Below are 24,546 nucleotides of genomic sequence, written 5' to 3' on the forward strand. Positions count from 1 at the left end.
CCCCCCCCTCCTCCAACCCCCCTCACCCTAACCGTACGATACATGGGCTAATGTTTTGTTGTAGATAGCGACGAGTGGGTCGCATATTGTGAACCACTTGGTTCGGTCGAAGCACAAGGAGGTCCAGTTGCACCCGGAGGGGGTGTTGGGTGAGAACACGTTGGAGTGTTACAATTGCGGATGCAGGAACATTTTTATCCTGGGGTACATCCCAGCGGCGCGCGAAGGTGTGGTGGTCTTGTTGTGCCGTGAGCCGTGTCTGACGCAGAACTCGCTGCGTGAGAGCGAGTTCAGTGTGAAGGATTGGTTGCCGTTGATTGAGAACCGTTGTCTTGTTAGCTGGTTAGTGCTTCAACCGGACGCCGAGGTGTTGTCGCGAGCGCGTAAATGTTCGGCTCAGAAAATAAACAAGATCGAGGAGATTTGGAAGAAGTACCGCGACGCGACGATGGACGATGTGGACAAGCCGGGTATTGACGATAACCTTCCGAAAGTGAAGTTGTGGTACAGTAACGTTGGTGAGTATTGCGATACGTTTTCGAAATTGGTTCAGGCGGAGGCTGATTATGACAAGACGGTGAAGGAGTCGCAACGGCAGGAGAACGTGGCGGTACAATGGGATGTGGGGCTGAATGATAAGCAGCTAGCCTTCTTCGTCTTTGCCAAGGAAGACAACGAAAGCCGTGTAGTGGTGGGTGACGAGTTGCGTCTGAAAAAAGACAACTGGTCCTGCACAGGTCAGGTCGTGCGCCTCACACAAACGGAACAGGTGTGTCTAGAGCTCAAGGTACCATCCTCAAGCGCTCAGCACCCGTGGGACACCGGCATTTGCACCGGTTTCACGGTCGAGTTCGTGTGGAAACGCACCAGCTTCGATCGGATGCTGAGCGCACTGAAGGCCCTAAAGCACCTAGACGACGATAATTATCTGTGCCAAAAACTGCTAGGCAAGGAGGTGGATGACAAGGTCATCCGCTCCCCGCTACCCGTCAACTTCACCGCACCTAACCTAGCGTCCCTAAACCCCTCCCAAGTCGCGGCAGTTAAGAAAGCCTTGCAGTCACCTCTCTGTCTCATCCAAGGACCTCCCGGCACGGGCAAGACGGTGACCTCCGCTACTATTGTGTACCACCTAGTGCAGGGAAATAAGCGGGAAAACTCGAAACGGAAAGTGCTCGTCGTGGCACCCTCCAACGTCGCCGTGGACCAGCTCGCGGAGAAGATCCATCGCACGGGTGTGAGTGTCGTCCGGGTTAGTGCGAAGAGCCGTGAGACCATCAGCAGCAACGTGGAGTTCCTATGTCTGCACAACCAGGTCTCTCAGTTTAAATTGCCTGGCGACCCACAGTCTGAGTGTCTTCAGGTGCTATTGAAGCTTAAAGAGGAAATCGGGGAACTGAGCAAGGAGGACGAAAAGAAGCTGGATCACATAAAGAGGCAGATTGAGAGTGACATTCTGCGTTCGGCCGAAGTGATTTGCGCTACTTGCGTAGCCGCAGGTGACCACCGCCTGAAGGAGTTCCAAATCAGCCATGTTTTGCTCGACGAAGCGACACAAGCCACGGAACCCGAATGCCTCATCCCCATTGCCAAGAACGTGAGTCAAGTCGTCTTGGTTGGCGACCACTGTCAACTCGGACCCGTCATAATGTGCAAAAAGGCGGCCAAGGCGGGACTCAGTCTCAGCTTGTTTGAACGTGTCATCATGCTCGGCAATCGACCCATGCGTCTCGAGGTACAGTACCGTATGCACCCCTGTCTTTCTGAGTTCCCCTCGATGAAGTTTTACGACGGGGCTTTGCAGAACGGGGTTACACTTCGAGACCGCCAATATCGCGGACTCGACTTCCCCTGGCCCAATCCCTCCAAACCCATGTTCTTCTACAACTGCACTGGTTACGAGGAAATCAGTGCCAGTGGTACTTCTTACCTGAATCGTAGTGAGGCCGCGGTCATTGAAAAGTTTGTCACCACTCTTCTTCGGTCCGGACTGCGATCCGATCAGATCGGTGTCATCACACCGTATGACGGACAGCGCGCTTACATCTCAACTCTCTTCTCCAAGCAGCCCAACCTCGGCGCCAACGCTTACAGTGATATCGAAATCGCCTCCGTTGATGCCTTCCAAGGTCGCGAAAAGGACTTCATTCTTCTCACCTGCGTCCGTAACAACCGCAACCTCGGTATCGGGTTCCTACAGGACCCCCGCAGACTCAACGTGGCTCTTACCCGAGCCAAATACGGTTTAGTAATTTGCGGAAACGCGCGTGTGCTATCCCGACAATTCTACCGCCAACAACACCGCATCTGGGCGAAGCTGCTACAACACTTCCAAAAGAACGACCTCATTGTAGAAGGGCCTCTCAACAACATGCGCGTATGCAGAAATATCATACCCGTCAACGACACTCCACCGACCGCCGGAGAGTAACGCCAAGGCTCGATAGTTGAGGTACAACACCCTCAGTTGACGCACCATGCGTGCTTAAAACACCATGGTCCAGCACGTAGACAATGAGCGCTCCGCGCACATGGCGGCTCGGCTCAGTCAGCCGCGGGTCAGTCAGTTGACCGCCGGTCAGTCGATTGCCAGCCCAGGCCACTATGGACGAGTCGCAGTGCTTCACACGTCCAGAAATGAGCTTCACCACGGCACATGAAGGCAGAGCATACCCCATGAGAATCTTCCCGGAAGAAGCTTCCAGAAACGAACTTCCGGATACGAGGAGCGATTTCGAGGCACGATTTCCGAGACCAACTTCAGGATACGATTCGTATCCTGAAGCCGGAACGGTTCCCAGATGTGGCTTCCTAACAGAGGAAATAAGAAAGCAGACTAAATCAGGCAACCAATTCCCGGACATGACGCCACGATTGAATATCAGCCCGAATCTGGGCCCTAGTCTGAAGCGACTTTGGCCCGAATCTGGTTGGAAAGGAGGAAAGTCTTTCCAGGAGTACGGAGGCAAGTTACGATGGAGGGACATTGAATGGACTATCGTAGAGGAGACTGGCTTGCAGAATGACTATCTCGGAACAACTTTGATTGGAGCCATAGTACAATCCGCCGATGTTTTATCGGGGATGCAAATTGCGCTGCCTGCTGGTGGGTAGCTGATGGGGGATACGCCAGGGTCTTTCCGGCTGCGACTCGTTCATTGTCGAAGGCCATAATCGTGCGAGGCATTAACTGACCCGAGAGAAATTGACGTTGCGATGGTGACGAGAACGTTGCTGGTGAGGACGCCCGGTGTGCTATTATGATTGTTGAGCTTTTGTCCTCGATGACCTTACACTGGTAGTATTCCTTGTATGGTATTCCTTGAAGACAGTCTGTTGATTTCGTAGGCTTTTTGAATCAACCTGGTTGTCGTTTCGGGGGGACTACTTAGCATTGGCGCCTGGCTGGTTCGAGTAATTGGTTCGGGTAGTTGGCGGATGAAGTTTCATGCAGGCTCTTCAGGGTGGTGCTGCCTTTAGACTTTTTGCCTTCCTAGGATCTCATGGCAGGAAGATGTAGATCGTGCCATGTTCGGATTGTGTTGGAATGGAAGTCGAGAGTCCCGTGCACAGTTTGGCAGACCACAGCAGTTGTCCGGAGCCGTCAACTGACGGCGTGACTGCAATCCCAGCTTGGTGCTGGTCATCACTCCACTGCTGTATGTCGGGTACCGGCTTAGACATCGCCGTCTCCTCCTTGCAGTACCCCTTCGGTATGTTTTGGTTAGGGTACACCTGTGCGTCGTCTCGCTTCAAGTGAGATAAAACGGAACTTGTCTTCACATACACGCTTCTTCCTTTTGAGTCTTCCATTGTTGACTTGTACTGGTCGTCGTGACATACTTTATATCTGTAGTTCTTCGTCTGGACTACGGCAGTACACTGTGCATCAAGTACACAACTCTGCTGCGCCGAGTCTAAAGACACGCCCGCCGAAGACTTATCAGTGTTGTCATCGCACGTCGCTGTGTAGTCGTCAACTTGGATAAATGAAGTTATTGAACTTGACTCTGCAAAGTACTGGTTGGATTGTCGTCACAGAAGCAGCGTTAGAACAACTCAAGGCGGCCAAGTTGTTAACAACTCAAGCCGTCAGAGCAAAGAGCCAGCGCGCGCAGGTGGCGTTATTTGGCGCAACATCAGCCAAAATCAGGTTGCAAAGCGCCTCATTCGCACTTACGATTATCGGCATTCGCGTTTAGAACGGCCAGGGCGGATGAATTCGGCGGCTTAAGAGCTAAACAACTACAGATAAGAGCGTTCAGACGCAGCATTTTAAGCTGCACACACGTGTGCGACCACTTTATACCCCGCTATTTGAGCGACTCCGGATTGGCCGCAGTCCGTTTATGCAGTGCTATGCTTCTTCGCATCGCACTCCCAACATGACGTACCGATTGACGGCTGCTCGGCACTTCAGGAGGCCAGATGTTGGGCGCGAAGTTGCAGAGAGAAGCGGAGATGAGATCTCCTTTGAGACTGTGTCTGACAGTCCGGAAGACGGTCGGCCCTGGTATTGGGCAATTGCGAAAGGAGCCGCTTTCTTCCTGGTGCCATTTACCTTCCTGTTGGCTGTGGTGTGCGCGGGGGTAAACGTTGCGTTTGAAGCAGCTCAGGTGTTCAAACAGAACGGTTGCGGGAAGCAGGTCCTGCAAAGCCGAACGTTTCTAATGCTCGAATCGATTCTGACGCTACCCTTCCGAGCGGTCTGCCGCTGGTCCCGCGCCATTGAGAACGACGGGGTGCTGGACGACAAGTCGAGCTCACTGGATGAAGTGCATATGTCCACAGACCTACAATCAAATGATATCTCCAGTCGAGGGCAGGTCTCTGTGTTAATAAGCGACTGCTCAGACACCGAGTTCCGGACGAGGACCCGTAGACCTCGCCAAATGGAAGCCGAGAGTGGCCAAGGGATTACGACGACCGCAAAAGTGAAGGCAGCCCGTTCCACGCGGGCCAAGTCTGGTCAGGAAGTTGCCACCGGCATGCCCATGAAGTCGGTAACCACAAAAACTGAACAAGTCATCGCGGCCGCAGGACACGACGTTCCTCCTGAGGAGACGGAAATTCATGAAGGCAATGCTCATGAGACCGTTCCTCGTGAGGCTGGGAGCCACGGAAGCAAACCCCCACAGGGCCCGACAAACGGTGCCGTTGCCAATAGCAATCCGGATCCGCCACATTCTAAATACTCCACCGCTCTTCAGGAACAGTTGGCTAGACGCGCACGGACGCTGGACCAAGCACGTGGCATGTTGAACAATTGGGGAGGTTGGTGTCTACCGCGGCGGCTGGCGAGTCGTGTTGGACAGGCGAGTCGTCAGCAGCTTCAGAGGCGTCCGTCGCAGTTGGAGGAAATGACAGTGGAGACGATGCTGCATCCAGAGTCGATGGACGGGCTTCGTGCGGAACCGATTCGTGAGCCGCACGTGCATGAGAGCGAAGAGCCGGAGTTGATGGGAGAGTATCGCGGGACAAAAATTGGGGTCAGTCGGCCAGTCAAATCGCCGGTTGCGGTGCCCAGTAAGGCAGACATCGGCTACACACCGGGTCCAGCCACAGACCGTTCAGAAGAAGAGCCCATCATTCTGGTCGAGGCGCAGCGGGAAGGTGAGTTTCCGTCAGGTCGCGCCTCCCGCTGGAGACAACGGTTCTCTTCCGAAGCTCTAGGCCGACTCGGCGAACGGCTTTGGCGCAAAAGTCCGGACAGGGCACACCCAAACGGTCATGTCGCCTACGCGGAAGCCATTGCCAAGAAGCACCCGCGAGCGCACTTTTCTGTCGAACCACACGCTGAACTGGACGAAGCAGAACGCGTGGCACTCAGCAAGGCCGTTACCCGAACTGACGTCACCAAAAGCTACGAACAGACCCGCTCGAAAGCACTCAAAGAGGGACCCTGTGTACCCCGCTCAAACGAACCTACCTAGCAATCCAACTAGCCAGCAGCCTCCATCTAACAAGTCTGCGTCACTCTTTGAGTCAGTCCCGTCGCAGCAGTCCAGCCTGAAGCACCACGTATGAGTTAACGTTGGGTTCGAATTGCAGGAGCCGTTTCGAAATGCAGGAGCCGTTTCGGTGGGCCGTCTTGGTGAGTCGGACATGCCGGGGTGTCTGTCTGGGAAGCTGGGGTTAGCCAGACTAGCAGGCCAGGAAGGTGGAGGCGCGTATAGGATCCGGGTCTGTCGCGTGAAAGTTGGCGGCTGAAAGTTTATTTAGATTCAGGGTAGTTTGTTTTCAAATTTTAAGTGGCCATGTCGGATTTCGTTAGAGTGGTTGTCGGCTGTTTGGCCATATCAGCATGCACGGAAGGACTGGCTTACTGCCTGGGTGCCCGAAGGCCGCATATAAAGGAGCTGGATGAGTCATTAAAAAAGAACCAGGCTAAGTTGGACGACTTCCTTGCTCAAGAAAAACCTAAGTAGGTTACACCGTACATACCTTGCTGTCTAGTGCACATCGGCGTCGTGCGTGCACACCATCGTATACCCATCGTCGTGTGCCATTTCACAGAGTCGTCTGTTTTAGTGAGAGTGCGATTAGAGCATTGAAGGCGCAGATTCAAAACCAGACCACGGATCTTACGAAGGCAATGGCGCCGGCTCAGTTGGTTCCGACGATATTGAACGTGATGCTTCTGCCCTACGTAATGAAGCATTTCCGGAACCAAGTGTTGTGTACGTTGCCGTTTGAATTCTTTTGGCCGCTGAGCAGCTTCGCCAAGTCGGGCTTGGAGAACGCCAACCCGGGAGAAGTGTCCATGAGCTGCTTCTACTTTATTTGCATGGCCCTCTGCCGCGCTTACTCCAAAAAACTCTTCCCACAGATAACAGTCCCCTCGCCTTTCAGCCAGCTGACCGGTGAAGAAGGCAAGAAAGAAGAAGCGGCCGCTGTGGAGAACAAGAAGGACCAGTGATGTCTTGTGGCTTCACTGTTTGGGCCAGAATGGATAGATACAGGCTTTCAGAATGTTTGTCATTTTGCGGCAGACTTAGGTCGGCGTTTTTGTCAAAGGAAATGGTTGTGAGAAAATGTTCGCGAGCTGACAAACCAGTGTGTTCAGAACATGGCAGTGTGTTCAGAATTCGATTTCGAAGTTGGGTGCGCCTGGGGTAGCGGGGCCCGTTTTGGGGACGGTGGTTTGTTCCTGGCTGTCTTTGAATTGTAGGGGCAGTCCGATGCTGCGGATGAGGTAAGGGGAGTGTCGTCGGAAGAATTCGAGTTCGTCAAAGGGCGGGGTGGTTTCATAGGCGAGTAGTCCGTGTGCGCCGGCTTGTCGGACACAGTGGGAGGCGAAGGCCATGAGTCCGGGTAGTGCCTTGCGATTTTCTGCGCAGATTTGTTGCACGGCAGGATCGCTTTTGACTTGCGCGAGGAAACCTTTCGGCTCGAGCGGGATGCCTTGGTCATCCTTGGGTACAGTGGCTAGGGCCTGGAGGACAGCGAGTTTGTCCTGGGGGTAGCTTCGAGCGACGTAGCCGATGATGGCCTTGGCTGTGGACTGTTTCTTGCTGTTCGATTTCTCGACCGTTTTGCGGACGTCTTCCGCAAACCCGTTCAAAAGCGCGAACTTGAGATGCAGCACAGCCGCCTCCGCGCGTGGAATTGTCGGCACCGGCCATGCCTCCTTCACGATCAACTGCGGTTGTCCCAGCAGGTTGGACCAGATGTGTTCGCAGATATGCGGTGCGATCGGTGACAGTGTGAGCGCAGTCACCTTAATCCAGCGCTCAAACGACTCGGCGTGCATCGGCTCCGTATCGAGTGCCTGGCGGTACCAGTCTCGAAGAGATAGCTGCTCGTAGAAGGCGAACTTATTGGCATCGCGCATGCTCATGACACTATACGCCACATGCGCCTGTGCTGCGAGCGATTCCAACTCGCACACAAACATGAGGTCTAACTCGTTCTTCTCACCCTCCCGGAAGCTTTGGTCGCCCGGGGCCGGGCTCGAGACAGCGGCCTTTTTCCACACAATGTATTCCTCGACAGAACCGACGAGGAGGTAAAGCTTCATGAGAGCGGAAACAGCGTTAGCGGCCTCGAAATTGGCATCATCGGCGGAGTCGCCTGCGTCTGCGAGGGCGACGCGTGTGCCATCGGTGGAGAACTTCTCCATGCAGTCGGTGAGGGTGAGGAAGTTTCCACTTTGTTTCGACATCTTTTCAGAGTTGAGTAAAATGTGGCCGTTGATGAAGAAGCTTCTAGGCCAGAGGTCTGGCCGATTGGGCCAGATGGCGGCGTGATGGAAGAGGGACATGGTGAGATGGTTGGTGAGCAGATCCTTGCCCGAGCACCGAAGGGACATGGGGTACCAGTATTCGAAGGCCGTGCGCATCTTCACCAGACTTTCTGCTGAGATGGTGGTCTCTGTGGGTAGCTTGTCTGTCTGGCAGTAGACGTAATCAAAGACCTCCCGACTCAACTCCTCTGGCCGGACACCCAACAGACCTGGCGTCTCGCCGTACAGGTCCCCCTGCAAGAAGTGGGCGATAGTATAATATGCAAAATAAATCGTTGAGTCCGACAACGACTCAATCACAATCTTGTTTCCACGCGCAGCCTCCCACGGCAAGAACGTTCCAAGTCCGTAGTTCCGCGAACATGCCCAACCTTCCAACCAACTGATCGTCCGCAGATACGCAGGACTCGCCCCGTGCCCGTCAAAACTCGCACCATTCGCTACATGCCCATGTACCAAAGCCTTCCAATCCGGATTACCGAAGTCTGAATACCATTGGTTACATAGAGCCACTACACAATCCGCACCAGAGCGAGATACCACGCGCTTCTCCGGCTCATAAAACTGGAAGCACTGACCACTCTTCATTAGCTGCGCTAGCTGCTTGGTCCTCCTTTCTTCGTCGCCCGTCTTGACGGCGTCGCCCGTCTTGGAGGGAACTCCGCTCACGGACACTTTGACGCCCTTGTCGATTTTGTCAACCGCCTTGCCGGTAAGCATCGGGGTCGAGCAGCCATCGTAGGTCCTGGTTTCCAGTCCCAGGAGGTCCTTGCCGGTGCAGGAGGCGAGCAGGTGCGGAACGTGGACCTTGTTTTCGCCGGAGCTGGCAGTGGCGCATTTGACGGTGTCAGCAGGGAGTCGACCTTGGAATACAAGGTTTTCGGCGCAGCGAGGCGGGCAGATGTAGACCTTCAGTTTCTCAGCGGCCAGTTGGTCTTTGGCCACCTCTCTCTTGGCTATAAAGGAGTTTTGCTCTGAAGAGCAGATGTCATCAGCCTGCAACGCCTCGTCGAAGGCGTAGTAAAAGCCGAACTCGTCTTCCGGACTGAGGAAAAAGTGGGGCTTTGCAATGAGTTCCGCGCCCTGCTCGTTAATGTAGGCAAGTAAGAATGTGTCTTTGTTTGCACACACTTTCTGGAACTGCGCAGGCACCTCGATTACGGGCAGCGCAATGACGTGCATGGACGCCGGGTTCACGCCCTCTCCAACTGCGCGGTCGTGGTCCGTACAAGGCTGCTCCTCAACACGTGAGAACACGGCTGGACGCAAACCGAATTTGAGATAGTTCCGCTCCTTAAGCAAATTGAACTGCCATTGGATGAACCGGTCATAGTAGGGGTTTATGTCGGTCGTGATGAACGAACGACGCCAGTCCACCCCGATGCCGAACAACTTCAGGTCACGCTGGCCCAGCGGCGGGAAGTACTTACACCAGTATTTCGGATCTGCGAACCGCGGCACCTCCTCTGCCGGAATGCCGATCTGAATCAAAATCTCTGACTGAGTTTTGCCAGTACCTGTCTTCGCTACCGCCTTTGACCTACGACTCGCATATTTGGCCACAGCCGCTGTCTCATCCGCAGCATCGGGCTCCATCTCCACTACGTGGCCCGAAGCCTGGTCCGCAAGCTCGTTCCGAATCTTGTCCGCGCTAGCTGCTATGGGCATGCCCGTGCAATGGAACGCAAACGGCCACAATACATGCTTCCCATTCAGACGTTGAAAGCGAGCCGTGAACTCGCACTTCGTCAAGGAAAAAGCGTGGCCTAAATGCAACCTACCATTCATATAAGGGTAGGGAAATGTGATGAAGAAATGCTCATCCTTCTTCGACAGATCTCCCGCCTCCGTCTCATACGGTCGCGACGCGTTCCACAACTCCTGAATCGAGTGCTCAATCTCCCGCAAAGTGTCCAGACGCTTCGTAGACATGTAAAAGATTTTAAAACACCCCACGCCAGCGAGTGAACGTGTTGCAGCCGCATGGCGGCCTCAATTACACAGACACGCTGCTTTAAGCTAACATACTTGCTCTTAGGCCAGTGCCACGGCAAAAAGGGTGCAACGTGGGCGATCCGAACCAACCGTGCGGGAACAAATAAGTCCGCCGTTCAGAACCTACTCATTCACGTCGCGGCTCTATGTTACTTCTGCTTACTTCCTAAGGACTATTTGATGGTCTGTCCGATGGTGGTCTGCCCGATGGTGGTCTGCGCATTGTTGCACAGGACTATTTCCTTTTAAAGGTGCATGGAGTGGAGTCGCTGCGCAGACGTTGCAACTGTCAACTTGTGGGTCGCGATTGACGCGAGTGTGTCCTGGTTTGCTGCGAGACCTCCGTGGTTCACGTTATTGGCTACAGAACTGTCGAGTCACATCGCGCCGGGCCGCAAACTATACCTCGGTCTCGACTTCTTCGAGGCGTCCGCAAACCACGGCTTTGACCTGCAGACGACCACAGCCCTTGTCGAGCATGCAGCCACCGCCCCCGCTGAGTATATTGTCTCCACCGAGACAGTTCCAACGTACGGGAGCGCAGAGGCTTGGCCAGAGAAACAGGAGCAGGGGAGACCGGAATCAGGAAGACAGCCCCGTTTCAATCTCATTGAACCCGGCTTCTTGCAGCCACCGTTCATGGCGGCTGGATCGAGACTTGCACTCAACTCAGAACCGAATGCAGCCCCCTCTTGCCCCGTGTTTGGGCATGTCCCAAAATCAATATTGCGGCAGTTCCAACGGAGCAATACACCGCACAATTACGTCTTGTTTGTCACACACGCGCCACTCAACCTGCAATCCGACCAAACCCAGTGCGCCGCTCATCTCGCACTACTGTCTCGGCACCGAGCGACAACCGTGGTCATCGCGCCCGCGAAAAGTCTGCCCGCGTGGCAAGTGATATTCCGTGCAGCAACCAACTATTCCGACCATGTACGGGGGTGGGACCACTTTGCTCCAGACGACGTGGACCAGGACTGGCTGGACACCGGAACGTTCGCTGAGTGGTTTGCTGAAGACCTCATCTCTCAGACGGAACAGACTCTGTGCCCACCCGCCGTTGCTCGCCTCGCCGCCGCATCTCCCGTCGCCCCGGCCTCTGCCGTCGCCTCCGCCTTTTCGACCGTCCTTCCGTTCCCGCGAGCGTCGGACGTCACCGAGTCCAGCACAATCGCCATCAGCACTGCATCCAACACAGCGCGTATCTCTGCTTTCTCGATTGGCTTCTGCACCGGCGTGTGCCTTCTGGCAATCGCAGCCCTCGTGAAGAAGTACTTTGTCGACAGAAACATTCCTTTGGACATGGTGGTCTTCAACCCAGTCGTTGCGCGCGCCCGCGACCCCGAGGTAGCGCCCGCCTGGTCTTGAACCGGGGCTTGTCCGGTCTTGAACTGGCCGGCCACGACGTTAAGACCCGACGTGAAAACAGCGCCGGGGCGCTGCTTCGTGTTATAACAAAGAGTTATCAAGGTACCTGTGTAGTCGTGGCAAGGAGGTGGCCTGAGAAGAGCCGAGGCTGTTCCAGCGAATCAGGAAGGTGCCGACGGCGACGAGGTAGGCAGCGGCGAAGATCGCGGTGCAGAGGAGCAGCAGGAAACCCTGGATGCCGCCGTCGCCCTCCTGGTCACTCATGCGGTGCATGATCTGGGCGGCGAAGAAGATGGCCAGGTCGTAGGAAGAGTGGCAGACGACGGGTAGCCAAAACAGCCTGAGGACCAGTTCACGGAGTCCGCGCTGTTTCCGGAGGCCTGCTCCCTGGTCCAGGAGAGGACTGGTGGCACAGTCCACCCGGCCAGCCGCGGGCGAGGAGGTGTTGTAGTCGAGCCTGAGGTAGTCGCCACGGCGGTAATCTCCGGCATCGCATCCGAGCGGGCAGTACTCACCTCTGCTCCCTAAGTCCGGTCTACCGAGGTCGGGTCTACCGAGGTCCGGTCTACCGAGGTCCGGTCTACCGAGGTCGGATCTGCCGTCCAGCATCGGTCTGCCCAGATCTGACCTGCTCAGGTCGGGTCTGTTCCCCAGGTCTGACCTGCCCATGTCGGATCTGCCCAGAGGAGCCTGTGAGTCGATGCTGGACCAGACGGGCCAGGGGTTGGCAGGGAGGGCGGGTGGCTGAGGTTTGCTGACTAGTCTTTGCAAGTTGTTTCTGATGAGTTGCCAGGCTCCGGGTCGTGGGGGCGTGGGGCAACAGAGTGCGGTGGGGGTGTAGAAGAGTTCGTCGGCCCAGGCGGCAGTGACAAGGGCGGTACAGGCGATGTGGAAAGGAATGGCGAGGACGGCACGGGCGAGCGAGGTGTCGAAGTCTTCCTGGACGTCTTCGCCACCGAAGACGTACTTGACGTTCTCGACTGTTGCGAAGCCACCGGCCGAGGCGCAGCCGGCGAGCACAATCGCGCGAGGGCTTTCCAGTGCCCGAAACAGCCAACGTCCTCGCCGTGCCGGTAGGTGATCTTCGCTCGTCCGCACAAACATTACCGGTAGGAACTTGGCAAACTCCTCCACCAACGACACTGAGATCGTCAACGCCACTGCAAACAATACGTTGCACTGCCAACTCGCACCCTGACACGACAACACCGGAGCCGTCTGCACTTGAGCCACCGTCTCCAACACCGACGCCGTAGCCACTGACAACGTGCACCCGCAAACAAAGTACTCCAACAATGTCACCGTCGATAACTCTTGCTGCAACTTCAACAGCGTCAATATCATGCACACCGGAAACACCGCCATGTACAACAAAACCAAACCTATCACGCCTTCATACAAGTAACTCGCAACTAAACAACACAAAACTCGCTCCAAACAAATTCAGCCGATCGCGCACACGCGTGTGCACACACTTTTCGCGCCATTAGCGCTGCGTCCTGCTTCCCCCGCGCTCCGCTTCCGACGAGCACACGCCGCGCTAGTGCTACTGCCTACTGGAAAGAATCAAGAGGGCACCGACCAACAACCATTGTGGGGACATTCATTCAAAAGATTTGCCGGCATAAAAAGTTGCATCCTTAATGGTGTAGGGCTGCGCGAGATCCTCCTTGGCCCGCTTGAGAGCGCGCTTGTGAGGCTTCGATTTATAGTGCGTCTCCAAGACCTTCGCGTCCAAGAAATGACGCGCGCAGGCCGGGCAATAAAAGGCACCACCTGCCGGTAGCTCCTCGTCCAACTCCGGCCTCCAGTTGGTCACGACGTGACTCACGATCTGGTCTGGATCCGGCTTCCGCTTCTTCAGGTTCTGGTGCGTGCGCGCGTACTTGTGCGTCTTGCCGCTTTTCGAACCGACCCTGCGGCTCCCCATACTAATTTTATTCCCCCTCTGTTGTCGAGTGTGTGCGCGGCGACGTAACCGAGCGTCGACGCCGCCGCCACTGCCGCAGTGACGACGACTCACTTTAAGACAAAAATCACAGCACGTGCCACACCATAGTACGTGGGGGCACACACGTGTGTGTGTGATCATGTGCAGATTCCGCTGGTGTGGACAGTTTGTGCTTCGGCAGCTTCGGCCCACCCGTAGGTTGTGCGTATGTCTTGGAGTATTTCTCTGACTTGTGCGTGGTTGACGAGAGTGAGTTGAGCGTCGGAGAGTTGGTCGACATGGTTGCAGAGTGAGACGTGCATGGTGACGGCGGCCTTGAAGGCGATGGCAGTGCAGAGGTGTTTGAAATCGTAGTGGAGGTAGTTGGGCCAGCGCAGGTAGTCCATGAAGATGCCGAGTGCGCATTGGTAGAGTCCGTCGTACTGGTACGGGTCGCTAGCGATGCCGGGTACGAGCGTACGCAGTGTTTTGGCAATCATGGGAATGATGTAGTCTGGCGTTTCAATACAGAAGTAGACAGAGCGCAGTACCAGTAATTCGTAGGTCTTAAGCCGTTCCCTGAGTCGGTCCATTTCCTGTCCTTCATCGACGGCTAGCCATGTGGTGGCGAGGTCCTGCAAGTGGCACTCGAGGTCCGCTTCCCCGCGGCGCTGTTCGGTTTCAGAAGCACCTCGGTCGGGTGGTCCTCGACTGGGTCGTCGCCAGTCACTATAGTGCGCGTTCAGGAGATAATAGGCCTTGCAGAGTTCGCGCAGCTTCTGGTTATTCTGCACACCCTCGCGGTCCTCCCACTGCTTCCATGACAACGAAACGCAAGCGGTCGCTAACAGTTTCCGCTCACTCTTGACGATGTCCACATGTTCACACGACATGTGCAATATATGCAGCGCACCCACCATCACGTTCAACGACAAATTGCAGGTCAAACACATCCCCACCAGGAACCGACTTGCGCCGTACGTCGCCGCCGCGACCCCCTGCAGGGCCGCCTCCCGCCTGACGACGTCTTGCGACATTCCCGCCATGCGCTCGTCTATTTTTATTAGCCGCACAGTAGACCTCTCCGGGTCACAACAGACCACTGCCTGTACACAACAGATGACTGCACAGGCCGCGCAGGGCGGCCGCGCTGGGCCAGACCTTCTGGCAGCTTCCACAACACACTAGCCGAACATACTCAGCCAAACGCGCACGCACGGACTCTCAGCCGCACGCACGGACTCTCAGCCGCACGCACGGACTCTCAGCCGCACGCAAGGACTCTCAGCCGCACGTACGGACTCTCAGCCGCACGTACGGACTCTCAGCCGCACGTACGGACTCTCAGCCGAAAAGGCAACCTTAGCACTCGGCTGAGGAAAAAGGAATTACCCTAGAGCCAAACTTGTTCGACGGCGTGGCAGATCCGGTGGCAGCATTCGGCAGCGCTGAGGTGGTACTTGCTGATGCAGAGTTCATCTTCCACGAACTCGTTCCGTTCCCTTGCGATGGGGCTGCCATGCGCGACTGCGCCAATGAAGACGACTATAGGTTGGCAAACATTTTTATTCTCGCGTTGCAGGTCTTGCTGGACACTGAAATCGCTGACGACGGCGTAGGGGTGCCTAACTGCCGCGCGTGTGTCCCGTCTAGCGTCTGCGTCCCGTCCAGCGTCTGCGTCCCGTCCAGCGTCTGCATCCCGTCCAGCGTCTGCATCCCGTCCAGCGTCTGCATCCCGTCCAGCGTCTGCATCCCGTCCAGCGTCTGCGTCCCGTCCAGCGTCTGCGTCCAAATTCCCATCACGGGATGGTTCAGACTTGATGTCCTGTGCTGGGCCTTTATCTTGGGCAACCCGGGGTGCGGTTGTGACCCTCGGTACAGTTGCGATCCTGGGTGCAGCTGCGACGTCTCGTATGTACTGGTTGAGGTCTACGTGTCGTCCGTGGACCTCGAGTCCGATTTTGCGGCAGCCGGGGGGGAGGATTTGGGAAAGGTCGTTTTTGACGATCTGGAGCAGCGTGACTTTAGCGCCACGAGCGCGCACATTGCGTTTGACAAGAAGGGTACCGAAGAGGCTTTCAAACTCGGTGTACGTGCGGGGGCAGCGCAGTTGGGGGTTGACTTCAATCATGAGTCCGTTTTGGGTGTGTATGTAAAGCAGCAGACCGCCGCTTCGGTTGATCGGTGACTCCAAGAGTGCACAAAGGCACTGGTAGACGATGTCAGGACGCAAGTCGCGCGATTCCGCCCGGCCTGCGCGACGTAGCAGCCGACGATGGCCGGCCTTAGTTCCCGATAGCACTTCGTGACGGCCTTCGCCCACATGCACCACTTCCAGACAGGCATCCTCAAGTACCACAACCAACTTCTGACCTTGCAACCGCCTCTCGCGCAATGCCGGAACAAAAACCGACCCATCCCACTGGCGGTTCATCAGGGCAAAAAATAATCTGCCCGCGCTCACACACGACCAAACCGACATGAGGGCACGCCAGCTTGCTCATGTCAGGAACGTGTCGGGCACGGTCACTCAAATGTAGAAGCGGTTTGAACATAGAATCAACTTCAAGACCCCCAGTTGGGCTTTGACTGAAAGTCGCACCCGCAAGACCAAAGGTCTGGCATTGAAGACCACAGGTCTTTCACCTTGAAACCAGGGGTATGGCAATGTTTAGTTGAACGAGCTGAAGGTCGACTTGGCTTGAAAGCCGAAGCGGGCGTTCGAATCCAGGCCTTACTATCAGCGACATTAGGGCCCGCGTAGGTTGGCGGCCGTGCCTCGTCGCCTGGGGGTTTGTAGTTTGCAGCGCACGTGCTCTTCGATAAGTTGGAACCACTCCTCCGTGAAGCGGGTTTGCCGCATATAGGTTTTAAGATCGGAGGAGCTGCGACCTAAACCGGTGAGTTCGGCGAGGGCGTCTATGTAGGTCTTCTCAGGTCGAGAACGGATGCCGGTGCCCTGCTCAGGTGGGAGCAAAGCGACCTGCAGTAAGGGCGGAAGCGGGATATACGCGTGTGGTGCGTTGACCTCTTCGAAGTGGTAGTCCGCAATACATTCCCCCGTACACCTCCACCGGCCCTGCCCGCCACGTGGTGGAGCACCCTCCCCGTCGTGTCCTCGTCCCGTGGCTGTAACGTTGGTGCTGGGCGCGCTACTCAGAGCGTCAATGGTCGCCTTAGCGCCCTTCCGCGTCCAGAGAGCAATTACGGTCCCGTAGCCGTGGGCGTAGCGACCAGTAGCGGGCAGGACCCAGTCGCCCGCGGTCTCGCGGTACCGCCCCAGCCACCGCTCTTTCACAGCCCGGCGCACCTGCCTGTCGTCCCGCAGGTCCAGCCGACCTCGGCGACCGTCCATGGAGTCGGAGTGGTCTCTCGCGTCCGAGTGGACCCTCGGGTGGGAGTGGATCCTGCCGTCCGTGTCGGCTGGCTCAGCCGGGTGTGTGTCGACCCAGCCCTTCATATTGACATCCTGCTGCGCGCGGTCCATAGCCCACTCCAGCCTTGCGTCGGACAAAAAAGAGCCCAGCCTTGCGTCCGGTCTCGGTAGGTCCCGTCCGGCGGGCGGTTGGGGTCCAACGGTCTCTCTTAGGGCCCAGTTGACGGTGGCCTCGACCAAGGCGTCAAGGTAGTCATCGACGGCGTCAAGGTGAAGATCTCGAATGGTCTGCATATGCGCATATTTGTCGGACCACTGCAAGCGCAGCAAGTGCCAGTCGGCGTCTTCTTGCTGGACCTGCCGCACAATGCGGGCCAGGTCGCTTGTCCAGAAACGGCACATATTCAGGTCCACGTCGTCTTCACCAACCAGTGCTAGCTCGTGGCCGTCTTCGTACATCTGCTTGAGCGCGTCCAAGCGACTCGCATAACAACCCAGCTCACCTGGCGTGGCTCCGAACACGCGCTTGGTATAGTGTGCAAACTCCGCAGGGCTCCACCCCCGACCCCGCTCATCCGGAGGAAAGTTAATTGCACTCATCACCTCTGAAGGATCACGGCCATCCACTGCACGGATCCTCGTCGCATGCGGAAATGTACGCTCCATATACTCGCGCCGCTTCACACTGCGGTCCAAATTCACGTAATAAAACGGAAGGTTCCACAGGATCTCGCACGGCCCAAACTCATCCGAGAACATGTCCTGCGACTCAATCGTGTGCAACTCAGGTAACGCAATTACATGGGAACAACTACATACCATCAACACTAAAAAGCCCCATACCGCAGTGTGTAGTTTCATGCCATAAATTTCACTGCGACCCTACCTGAAATGAAGGCATTGGGAAAGGAGCTTACGTCATGACGAGGAGGCAGGGACGGAGGGAGGGAAAGTCGCAGCCATGCAACTGCAGCGAAAGCTTTCAGTCTGTTACTGGCGCAGGTGGAGGAAACAGTACCTTCGGTCCAGAGCTCTCAGCGGCGATTAAAAAATACTAAGTTGGCATGAGCGGAATGATAAGCGGACGAGGCGCCCTGGAGCGCGAAGTGGCCTTCAAGGTGACGATTGCGGAGCTGGTGGAGCACGAAGTCCTGTCTGAAGCGGAGGCTAGTTCGATATTGGTGCGTGAGGAGTCGTACCAGGCTTTGACGAACGGTTGTGGGAAGTCATCAGACGACGAAGCGTTGCAGCTATATATGGAGAGTCTCGCCTTCCGGTTGGGGTTGTTCGTCTTGGTCCAGGGTCGCGTGGAGAGCAAGCTGAAGGACGCGAACAGCTCAGAGTCGCTCCGTGCGGACTTGGCGAAAGCGCGGTCACGGCTCAAGAGGGTGATTGCGGACGAGGCGGTGAAGAATTGCTACAAATTCAAGAAGGACAAGAAGGTAGACATCACTGTCATGGACGTGCTCTTGCGACTGGGCGAGACGAGACAGTTCGACAACCTAATAGCCAAATTGATCCTCCATAACCCGCACCAAGTCGACTACTGGCTGCTCTTCGCCCGACGAAAAATCGCAGAAGGTGACTACTTGGCCGCACAAGCCAGTCTGCGCAAGGCCGTCCGCTTTCACCCCAATAACCGGGTTGTGGTCGACAGTCTCAAGAATGTCGCTCTCATCGTGGCCACTGCGGAAGCTCTTTACACCCCAAACGCTTCTGCATTTATGCAAGAGTAGATCACACCATGACAGCGGCGGTCAGTCAACAGCTGCCAGGGGGTCAAGGGGGGGGGGAGGGTCCTATGTAGCGGTCCTGTCATCTGGGTCATCTGGTCGTGTTGTGGGGTTGTTGGTCTGTTCCCCCCATTTTGTTTGACGTTTGCATGGAGCCTGGGAAAGTAGACCGGCCGGCACAGCGATTGGTGACAGAGGAACCTCGTCCGCAGGAGCAGGCAGACCGGCGGTTCGCGTACGGATTATGGGCAAGTGTTATGGCGTTGGGATGTCTGAATGTGGCAGGCGCGTTTACGCAACTGAAGGGTGCGGTGTATTCCTGTCTATGTGGCGCGGCGACAGCAAGTTGTGTGATTGCTGGTTGTGAGTACGCACGGCATCACCATAGTTCAGATTACTGCCATGTACACGCACACCTGGAGCAGGGTCCTCAAATTGTACAGAATATGACGGATTGCCCATATGGACCACGTGTCGTGCGGACCCCACACGTTCATTACGAAAACCGCCCGGTCATGAAACAGACAATTGTACGTGATCCGCCTCGTCAGGAGATATACCAACCACCTCCACAAGTCGTTACAATTCCTGGAGAAGAACGAACTGTCATGCGCCAGAGCTTTGAAAAAGTGCCGGTCACGTATTGGTCCAAACAGGCACATGGGGGCCAAGGCAAGGCCCTCGACCTCACCGGCGGACTCCCCACATTGCCCGACCAACGCGTCGTTCAGAAAGGCCCGAATGGAGAAGTCAAAGCCATTATTACACGCGCTTCCAAATCCAAAGGTCTAGGCGCAGCTGCTGGCAAGGCAGCTGCCCAGACAACAGCAGCAGCTGATGGAACTAGAGTTCAAGGTACTACTGACCTTCATGACACCGCCAAGACTCCCATTTCCTCGTCTGCTAAAGCTCCAACGGCGCTCTCCGCTCAGGTACCCAATAGACAGAAGAAGGAAAGATATTCCAAAACAGCAGCACTCCTCCAATCTCTCCAGGGCAACCCCTCACCCTCCACCAGCACACCTGGATCCAATAGCGCAGCTGGCTCCCGAGTATCACTCATCCAAAAGGCCTTCTCCAAACTGCCAGAGCCACAACACTGGAATTCCATCACCTGGTACCCAAGGAGATCCCCTCAGTCACAAAAGAGAGTGATCATCGATAGGGGTGATTATCATGGAATTGAAATTCTACCCCGCTTTACGTACCAGCCTTGAGTGCGGATCTTTTGCGCTTTTTTTGACACATCAATCTCATCCATAGATATACTCATCGGACTCAATACTTCTCTTATCCGCGTCCATTTTATTTGCATCCGTTCTTATCTCCATTTGGAGCTGGGTACAATTCAGTTGATTGCTTAGAATCGTAATAGGCTTAGGACTCACTCAAAATCGAAAAAGTGAACCTGTCCACAAAACCAAATACAGGAAGAACAGAACTACTCCAATAAAGCCAGCCAGCAGCCAAAGATGTCCAGTGGTCTACAATGACAGTCCAGCCGTCTTTTCACTTCTCGAGGGGATAGGAAGGGGAGGGATAGGAAGGGGAGGGATAGGAAGGGGAGGGATAGGAAGGGGAGGGATAGGAAGGGGAGGGATAGGAAGGGGACAGAATAACGTGGGAAACCGGCCATAGGATAGGGTGCAGGGAAGAAGAGCGTATGGAACGTAGCGTGCGATAGAACGTAGCGTGGGGTAGAACATACCCTATAAGATCCTAGGAAGGCCATGCGCTTAAGAGTCTGTTTCACCTTGGAGGCTGCATTATACATTTCCGTTGTCTAAAGAGCATGTCGCTATTGTGAGGAGTCAATCACCTACCAGATTACCGAGGGTTGAGTTGCCTTCATCAATCTCGTCTTTCAAGATCCCCGTGACGCCTTTCAATTCATTCACCCGTTGTTCCAGCTGTAGTAGCTTGTTGTCATTCGCCTCCTCTAGGACGTCTATCACCACGGCTCCTCTCGCTCCCTCCATGGGTCGTCTGGCCATAAAAAAAATGGACGATGACAACGCGCCTTTACCGCGGACTCCAGACTGCATCAACGGGCCGCGCGTGTCGCCTAAACAGGACAGTCAGGACGATCAAGGTTTGCAGAGGCAACTCCGAAACGCCACTGGTCAGGCACGTGGGGATGTGCCAGATCGGGTGCAGGACCGCGGCCGGCATGAGGCCACGCTTGATGGAGACAGACTAGATGGAGCCAGATTAAATCCTCACGATTATACAGAGCTGGGAAGTGAGCGAGACGCATTTGTAGACGACTTTGTAGACGAGTTTGGAACTGGAACGAAAAGAGCTGGCGACGCGGGTCCGGAAGAGGCGACCCCGGGCGACGAGGATGAGAATCCGGGTGCTGAGGGTTCGGATCTGGATGACGAGGATCAGGTTCGTGATGACCAGCACCGGGATGGCGGGCAGACCCCCGACGAGCAGGACTCGGACGCTAGCGGGTCGTCGGGGGGTCGAGTCCCGGCAGAGGGTTTGGACTCGGACGGCGACGCGTCGGACTACTCCATCGGCCAAGGGGTGGGCGCGGCGGGTTCTCACGATGAGGAGGTGCCGGGTTTGAGGCAGCGGCGGCCGGCGAGGAATGTGTGTGGCAGGAATGTGTGTGGCGCGCAGGGGGGGTTGGGGTTGCCGGGAGTGGGGTTGCCCGGGGCGGGAACGGAGCGTTGGTGGTTGAATTTGTTGCGGTTGTGTTTGGAGAGTTTGGTTGAGTACGTGCGGTCGTTGATTTTCTCAGCACCGGGTCGTGACCTGGTGCGAGAATTGAGCGTGGCGTTTGAGAGTGGGCTGGAGCTGGCGGGTTCGATGACAGCGGCGCGGGAGCGCGATTTGCCAGTGTTGGTCGTGTTGGTGCACGGTTCACGGGCGGGTTCGGCTGTCGCACACGTGTGTGCGTTGGCAGAGACGTTGAGGCCGCGTTTCCTGGTGCACGTTGCGCAGTCACCGATGGCGGACCTGACGGCGGACGTGGACCTGCGTCCGGCGACGACTGGTGGCGAGCTGCTGTCCTTCGTCGGCCTGTTGCCTTACGAGTTTGACGTTTCTAGTCTGCACTTGGGCGGCGGCGGTAACATGACGCACTCCGGCACGAGTAATACCATGGGCGGTGGTAACATGGTGCAGAGCCGCGGAGGACGAAGACGGTACACGACCGCCGCCAATCGTCTACCGCTGGACGCCGAGACGCAGCAAGAATTGTTTGTGAAGATTCTACAGCACTCTTTTACGCCAGAAATCCGCACACCGCACAATCTAGACCCTACCCTCCTGCCCCGTCACGCCATCCTGCGAGGCTTCCTCCTTGCCCTGACCACCAACACCCCCCTAGACAATCTGCGCACCGATCTCAGCCGCCTCGCCGTCTACCTCAACAACCTTATGGAACCTGTGCGGCAGGAACTCCGCACACACGCCGATACAATCCAACAAAATAGACTTCTAAGGGAACAACAACAGAGAGAATATCGTCAAGCTCTACAAGCCGATAGAGAGCGGTACAGAACACACTGTTACACACATATTACTCGCTCTTGGGGAGAAGTTTACACATACTGGCGGATTTTTCAGGCGGCGACAGCAGCAGGAGTTGGAGGAAAAACAGAAGGAGAAGGAGCTCGAGAAGGCACGGCAGGTGGAACTGGAGAAGGTGGCTGAAGAGCGACGTCGGGCTACGGCGGCGCAACTGGTCCGGAACGCTGAGGCAGGGGCTTTAGTGCAACGATGGCGGAAGGGCGAGGAGTTTGTGGAGTTGGCTATTCGTGTGCGAGGTCTGGGTAGACTGTTGTGCATGTGCGATAAACATACGGGTCTGGCCAATCTGGAGGCGGCACTCAGGCTATTGGACCACTTGATCACACTCAGTAGGGAAGAGGTGGCTGAAAATCCACTGTTGATTGTTGGAACCAGAGTTACAGACCATGACGAAATCGCTCATGACGAAATCGCTCATGACGAAATCGCTCATGACGAAATCGCTCATGACAATGTCGACGCCGACCCGAGTCTGAGGTCCCTGGCCGCGGTCGTGGTTGAGGGAGGCTTCCCATGGCAGCGATCCGCAGCAGGACACTGTCTGCATTTGGAGTCGTATGGAATTGTTGCACCTCTGCCCGACCAACCCTTGCAACGCAGCCAGACACTAGATCAGAATGGAATCACTACCAAATCCACCATGCTGTGGGGACCCAAGGCCGATGGTTGTGGGACTGAACAAATATAAATCGAGCTAATGATTCTGCGGCGACCAGGTGCTGGTTTTTGACTGGTCTGCTTTATTGGTTTCCGTAACCTAGTTTTCGTTGGCTATCTGTTAGCTAGCTCGTCTGGCCGTGTTTTCTGGCCGTGGGAGATTTTCTCTTGGGAGATTTTCTCTTGGGAGATTTTCTCTTGGGAGATTTTCTCTTGGGGGATTGTGGAGTCTGACTGTACTTTATAAAATATTTGTGCCTATGAAACTAAATATTTACGGATGGTTTTCTAACTACCGTAGAACGATCATTTTTGATCTGTGAACGTCTATCTGTCTGTCTGCAGAGCACGTCCAGTAAGTGTGAGAACGTCCAGTAAGTGCGAGCACGTCCAGTAAGTGCGAGCACGTCCAGTAAGTGCGAGCACGTCCAGTAAGTGCGAGAACGTCCAGTAAGTGCGAGCACGTCCAGTAAGTGTGTTAAGATGTTTGGGTCTCTGTGTGTTATCGGACGAGGTTGGGTGTGCCAAGTCGTTTGGTGAGGGGTGTTTTTTCGAGAGGTTTGTATATTCTTGGGTCGTGTCTAAGTCTGGGGTCGCAGGTAAGTGCGATGACATTGAAGTATGCCCACGCGGCGAGAAGCCAGAGGACCCAGGCGCCGATTCGGAAGGCGTTAAGTAGTCGGAGTATAGTAAGGTTGGGTGGTTGGAACTGCATGCCGACGCAAGCGCAGTAGACGGCAGCAGCTAGTAGGTTGGTTGCGAAGATAGGAAGGACAGTGGGGGCGGAAGGTCTGGGCCAGATTGGAGCGTAAAGTCCGCTGAAGGAGCGGAAGTAAATTTGGACGAGAAGAGCGTTGAAGAGTAGACCTCCAGCGAAAACGGTAGTGAATACAGCATCCGTTCGCGCTTCTGTGTAGCCACCCAGGGATAAAGTGGCCAGCACCAACAACGCCAACATGCACACAGCGTGGACCTTGGCCGAAGTGGCGCCAATGCCCGATTTCTTCAGCGACAAAATCCCGTCCAACACACCCAACAATGCCCACAATAAGAAACCACACCACACCGTGTATGTCCACGCACACCGGTAACCCCAACTGATGTCCTTCTCATACATTCCACACGCACCAATCGTAATCGCCGATGCAGCTCCCACTCGACAACCATTCAAAAACCGCTCTCGCGCGTAACTTGACACACTCCACTCCTCATCCGGAGACACATACCACGCTTGCACTCGCCGCCGCCGTTCACTCTCCACTTGCTTCACAAACAATACTTCAGACATCGCTCGTCCCCCTTTTCTTCCTGCCCTTCTGCCCCCTGACTCACGACTTCCTCGAGATGTGTGCTCCCGCGATGTGTGCTCCAACGCACGTTCTGTGAACTCGGTACTAATCGTAAAATCCAGCGTGGACGCAGGAGAGATCTGAAACGAGGTAGGACTGTCTATTTTTTTAAACAACGCCCTTTTCGGCCGCACACCTGCTCGTGAAACAGCCTTCAATTAAGCCTGGTAATAAGGCGGACAATACGTCAGTCTTGCATCGCCACACTCAGCTTCGTCGCAGCTCGTCGCGCGTGCTACAGCTTGGGCGGAACACTCAGGCACGAGGTTCAATTTGCTGTGCGACGCGAACAAAATCGAAGGCCTACTTACCCTACGGTGCGTTGGACCGACCCTACGGTGCGTTGG

At 55.7% G+C, this 24,546-nt stretch overlaps 15 protein-coding genes across 15 annotated transcripts; 8 read left to right on the top strand and 7 right to left on the bottom strand.

Moving 5' to 3' along the window:
• Positions 1–448: 448 nt before the first annotated feature.
• Positions 449–3,114, top strand: GNI_156950 (putative regulator of nonsense transcripts protein 1; the record flags this gene model as incomplete). The annotated part of the gene is made up of 2 exons (XM_011134641.1): positions 449–2,427; positions 2,667–3,114. The coding sequence occupies 2 exons, from the start codon at positions 449–451 to the stop codon at positions 3,112–3,114; spliced, it is 2,427 nt and encodes an 808-aa protein (XP_011132943.1).
• Positions 3,115–3,989: 875 nt separating this feature from the next.
• On the top strand, positions 3,990–4,202 carry GNI_156960 (hypothetical protein; the record flags this gene model as incomplete). The annotated part of the gene is made up of 1 exon (XM_011134642.1): positions 3,990–4,202. One exon carries the CDS (start codon positions 3,990–3,992, stop codon positions 4,200–4,202), a length of 213 nt encoding a protein of 70 aa, XP_011132944.1.
• A 183-nt stretch (positions 4,203–4,385) lies between these two features.
• GNI_156970 (putative transmembrane protein) lies at positions 4,386–5,933 on the top strand (the record flags this gene model as incomplete). Its single annotated transcript, XM_011134643.1, has 1 exon — positions 4,386–5,933. One exon carries the CDS (start codon positions 4,386–4,388, stop codon positions 5,931–5,933), a length of 1,548 nt encoding a protein of 515 aa, XP_011132945.1.
• Positions 5,934–6,257: 324 nt separating this feature from the next.
• On the top strand, positions 6,258–6,919 carry GNI_156980 (integral membrane protein; the record flags this gene model as incomplete). The annotated part of the gene is made up of 2 exons (XM_011134644.1): positions 6,258–6,424; positions 6,532–6,919. 2 exons carry the CDS (start codon positions 6,258–6,260, stop codon positions 6,917–6,919), a joined length of 555 nt encoding a protein of 184 aa, XP_011132946.1.
• Positions 6,920–7,081: 162 nt separating this feature from the next.
• GNI_156990 (putative leucyl-tRNA synthetase) lies at positions 7,082–10,177 on the bottom strand (the record flags this gene model as incomplete). Its single annotated transcript, XM_011134645.1, has 1 exon — positions 7,082–10,177. The coding sequence occupies one exon, from the start codon at positions 10,175–10,177 to the stop codon at positions 7,082–7,084; it is 3,096 nt and encodes a 1,031-aa protein (XP_011132947.1).
• A 318-nt stretch (positions 10,178–10,495) lies between these two features.
• GNI_157000 (putative transmembrane protein) lies at positions 10,496–11,611 on the top strand (the record flags this gene model as incomplete). Its single annotated transcript, XM_011134646.1, has 1 exon — positions 10,496–11,611. One exon carries the CDS (start codon positions 10,496–10,498, stop codon positions 11,609–11,611), a length of 1,116 nt encoding a protein of 371 aa, XP_011132948.1.
• Positions 11,612–11,692: 81 nt separating this feature from the next.
• On the bottom strand, positions 11,693–12,976 carry GNI_157010 (protease prsW family protein; the record flags this gene model as incomplete). Its single annotated transcript, XM_011134647.1, has 1 exon — positions 11,693–12,976. One exon carries the CDS (start codon positions 12,974–12,976, stop codon positions 11,693–11,695), a length of 1,284 nt encoding a protein of 427 aa, XP_011132949.1.
• A 723-nt stretch (positions 12,977–13,699) lies between these two features.
• Positions 13,700–14,434, bottom strand: GNI_157020 (hypothetical protein; the record flags this gene model as incomplete). The annotated part of the gene is made up of 1 exon (XM_011134648.1): positions 13,700–14,434. One exon carries the CDS (start codon positions 14,432–14,434, stop codon positions 13,700–13,702), a length of 735 nt encoding a protein of 244 aa, XP_011132950.1.
• A 500-nt stretch (positions 14,435–14,934) lies between these two features.
• GNI_157030 (putative ribosome biogenesis protein NEP1) lies at positions 14,935–15,975 on the bottom strand (the record flags this gene model as incomplete). Its single annotated transcript, XM_011134649.1, has 2 exons — positions 14,935–15,136; positions 15,461–15,975. 2 exons carry the CDS (start codon positions 15,973–15,975, stop codon positions 14,935–14,937), a joined length of 717 nt encoding a protein of 238 aa, XP_011132951.1.
• Positions 15,976–16,290: 315 nt separating this feature from the next.
• Positions 16,291–17,739, bottom strand: GNI_157040 (LPS glycosyltransferase; the record flags this gene model as incomplete). The annotated part of the gene is made up of 1 exon (XM_011134650.1): positions 16,291–17,739. The coding sequence occupies one exon, from the start codon at positions 17,737–17,739 to the stop codon at positions 16,291–16,293; it is 1,449 nt and encodes a 482-aa protein (XP_011132952.1).
• A 242-nt stretch (positions 17,740–17,981) lies between these two features.
• Positions 17,982–18,653, top strand: GNI_157050 (hypothetical protein; the record flags this gene model as incomplete). Its single annotated transcript, XM_011134651.1, has 1 exon — positions 17,982–18,653. One exon carries the CDS (start codon positions 17,982–17,984, stop codon positions 18,651–18,653), a length of 672 nt encoding a protein of 223 aa, XP_011132953.1.
• A 146-nt stretch (positions 18,654–18,799) lies between these two features.
• GNI_157060 (putative transmembrane protein) lies at positions 18,800–19,867 on the top strand (the record flags this gene model as incomplete). The annotated part of the gene is made up of 1 exon (XM_011134652.1): positions 18,800–19,867. One exon carries the CDS (start codon positions 18,800–18,802, stop codon positions 19,865–19,867), a length of 1,068 nt encoding a protein of 355 aa, XP_011132954.1.
• Positions 19,868–20,091: 224 nt separating this feature from the next.
• On the bottom strand, positions 20,092–20,629 carry GNI_157070 (putative transmembrane protein; the record flags this gene model as incomplete). Its single annotated transcript, XM_011134653.1, has 2 exons — positions 20,092–20,433; positions 20,474–20,629. 2 exons carry the CDS (start codon positions 20,627–20,629, stop codon positions 20,092–20,094), a joined length of 498 nt encoding a protein of 165 aa, XP_011132955.1.
• A 22-nt stretch (positions 20,630–20,651) lies between these two features.
• Positions 20,652–22,881, top strand: GNI_157080 (hypothetical protein; the record flags this gene model as incomplete). Its single annotated transcript, XM_011134654.1, has 2 exons — positions 20,652–22,156; positions 22,230–22,881. 2 exons carry the CDS (start codon positions 20,652–20,654, stop codon positions 22,879–22,881), a joined length of 2,157 nt encoding a protein of 718 aa, XP_011132956.1.
• A 471-nt stretch (positions 22,882–23,352) lies between these two features.
• Positions 23,353–24,138, bottom strand: GNI_157090 (putative transmembrane protein; the record flags this gene model as incomplete). The annotated part of the gene is made up of 1 exon (XM_011134655.1): positions 23,353–24,138. One exon carries the CDS (start codon positions 24,136–24,138, stop codon positions 23,353–23,355), a length of 786 nt encoding a protein of 261 aa, XP_011132957.1.
• Positions 24,139–24,546: the final 408 nt, after the last annotated feature.

This window comes from Gregarina niphandrodes (assembly GCF_000223845.1).
Source record: "Gregarina niphandrodes unplaced genomic scaffold scaffold00046, whole genome shotgun sequence".
In the NCBI taxonomy this organism is placed as follows: domain Eukaryota; phylum Apicomplexa; class Conoidasida; order Eugregarinorida; family Gregarinidae; genus Gregarina; species Gregarina niphandrodes.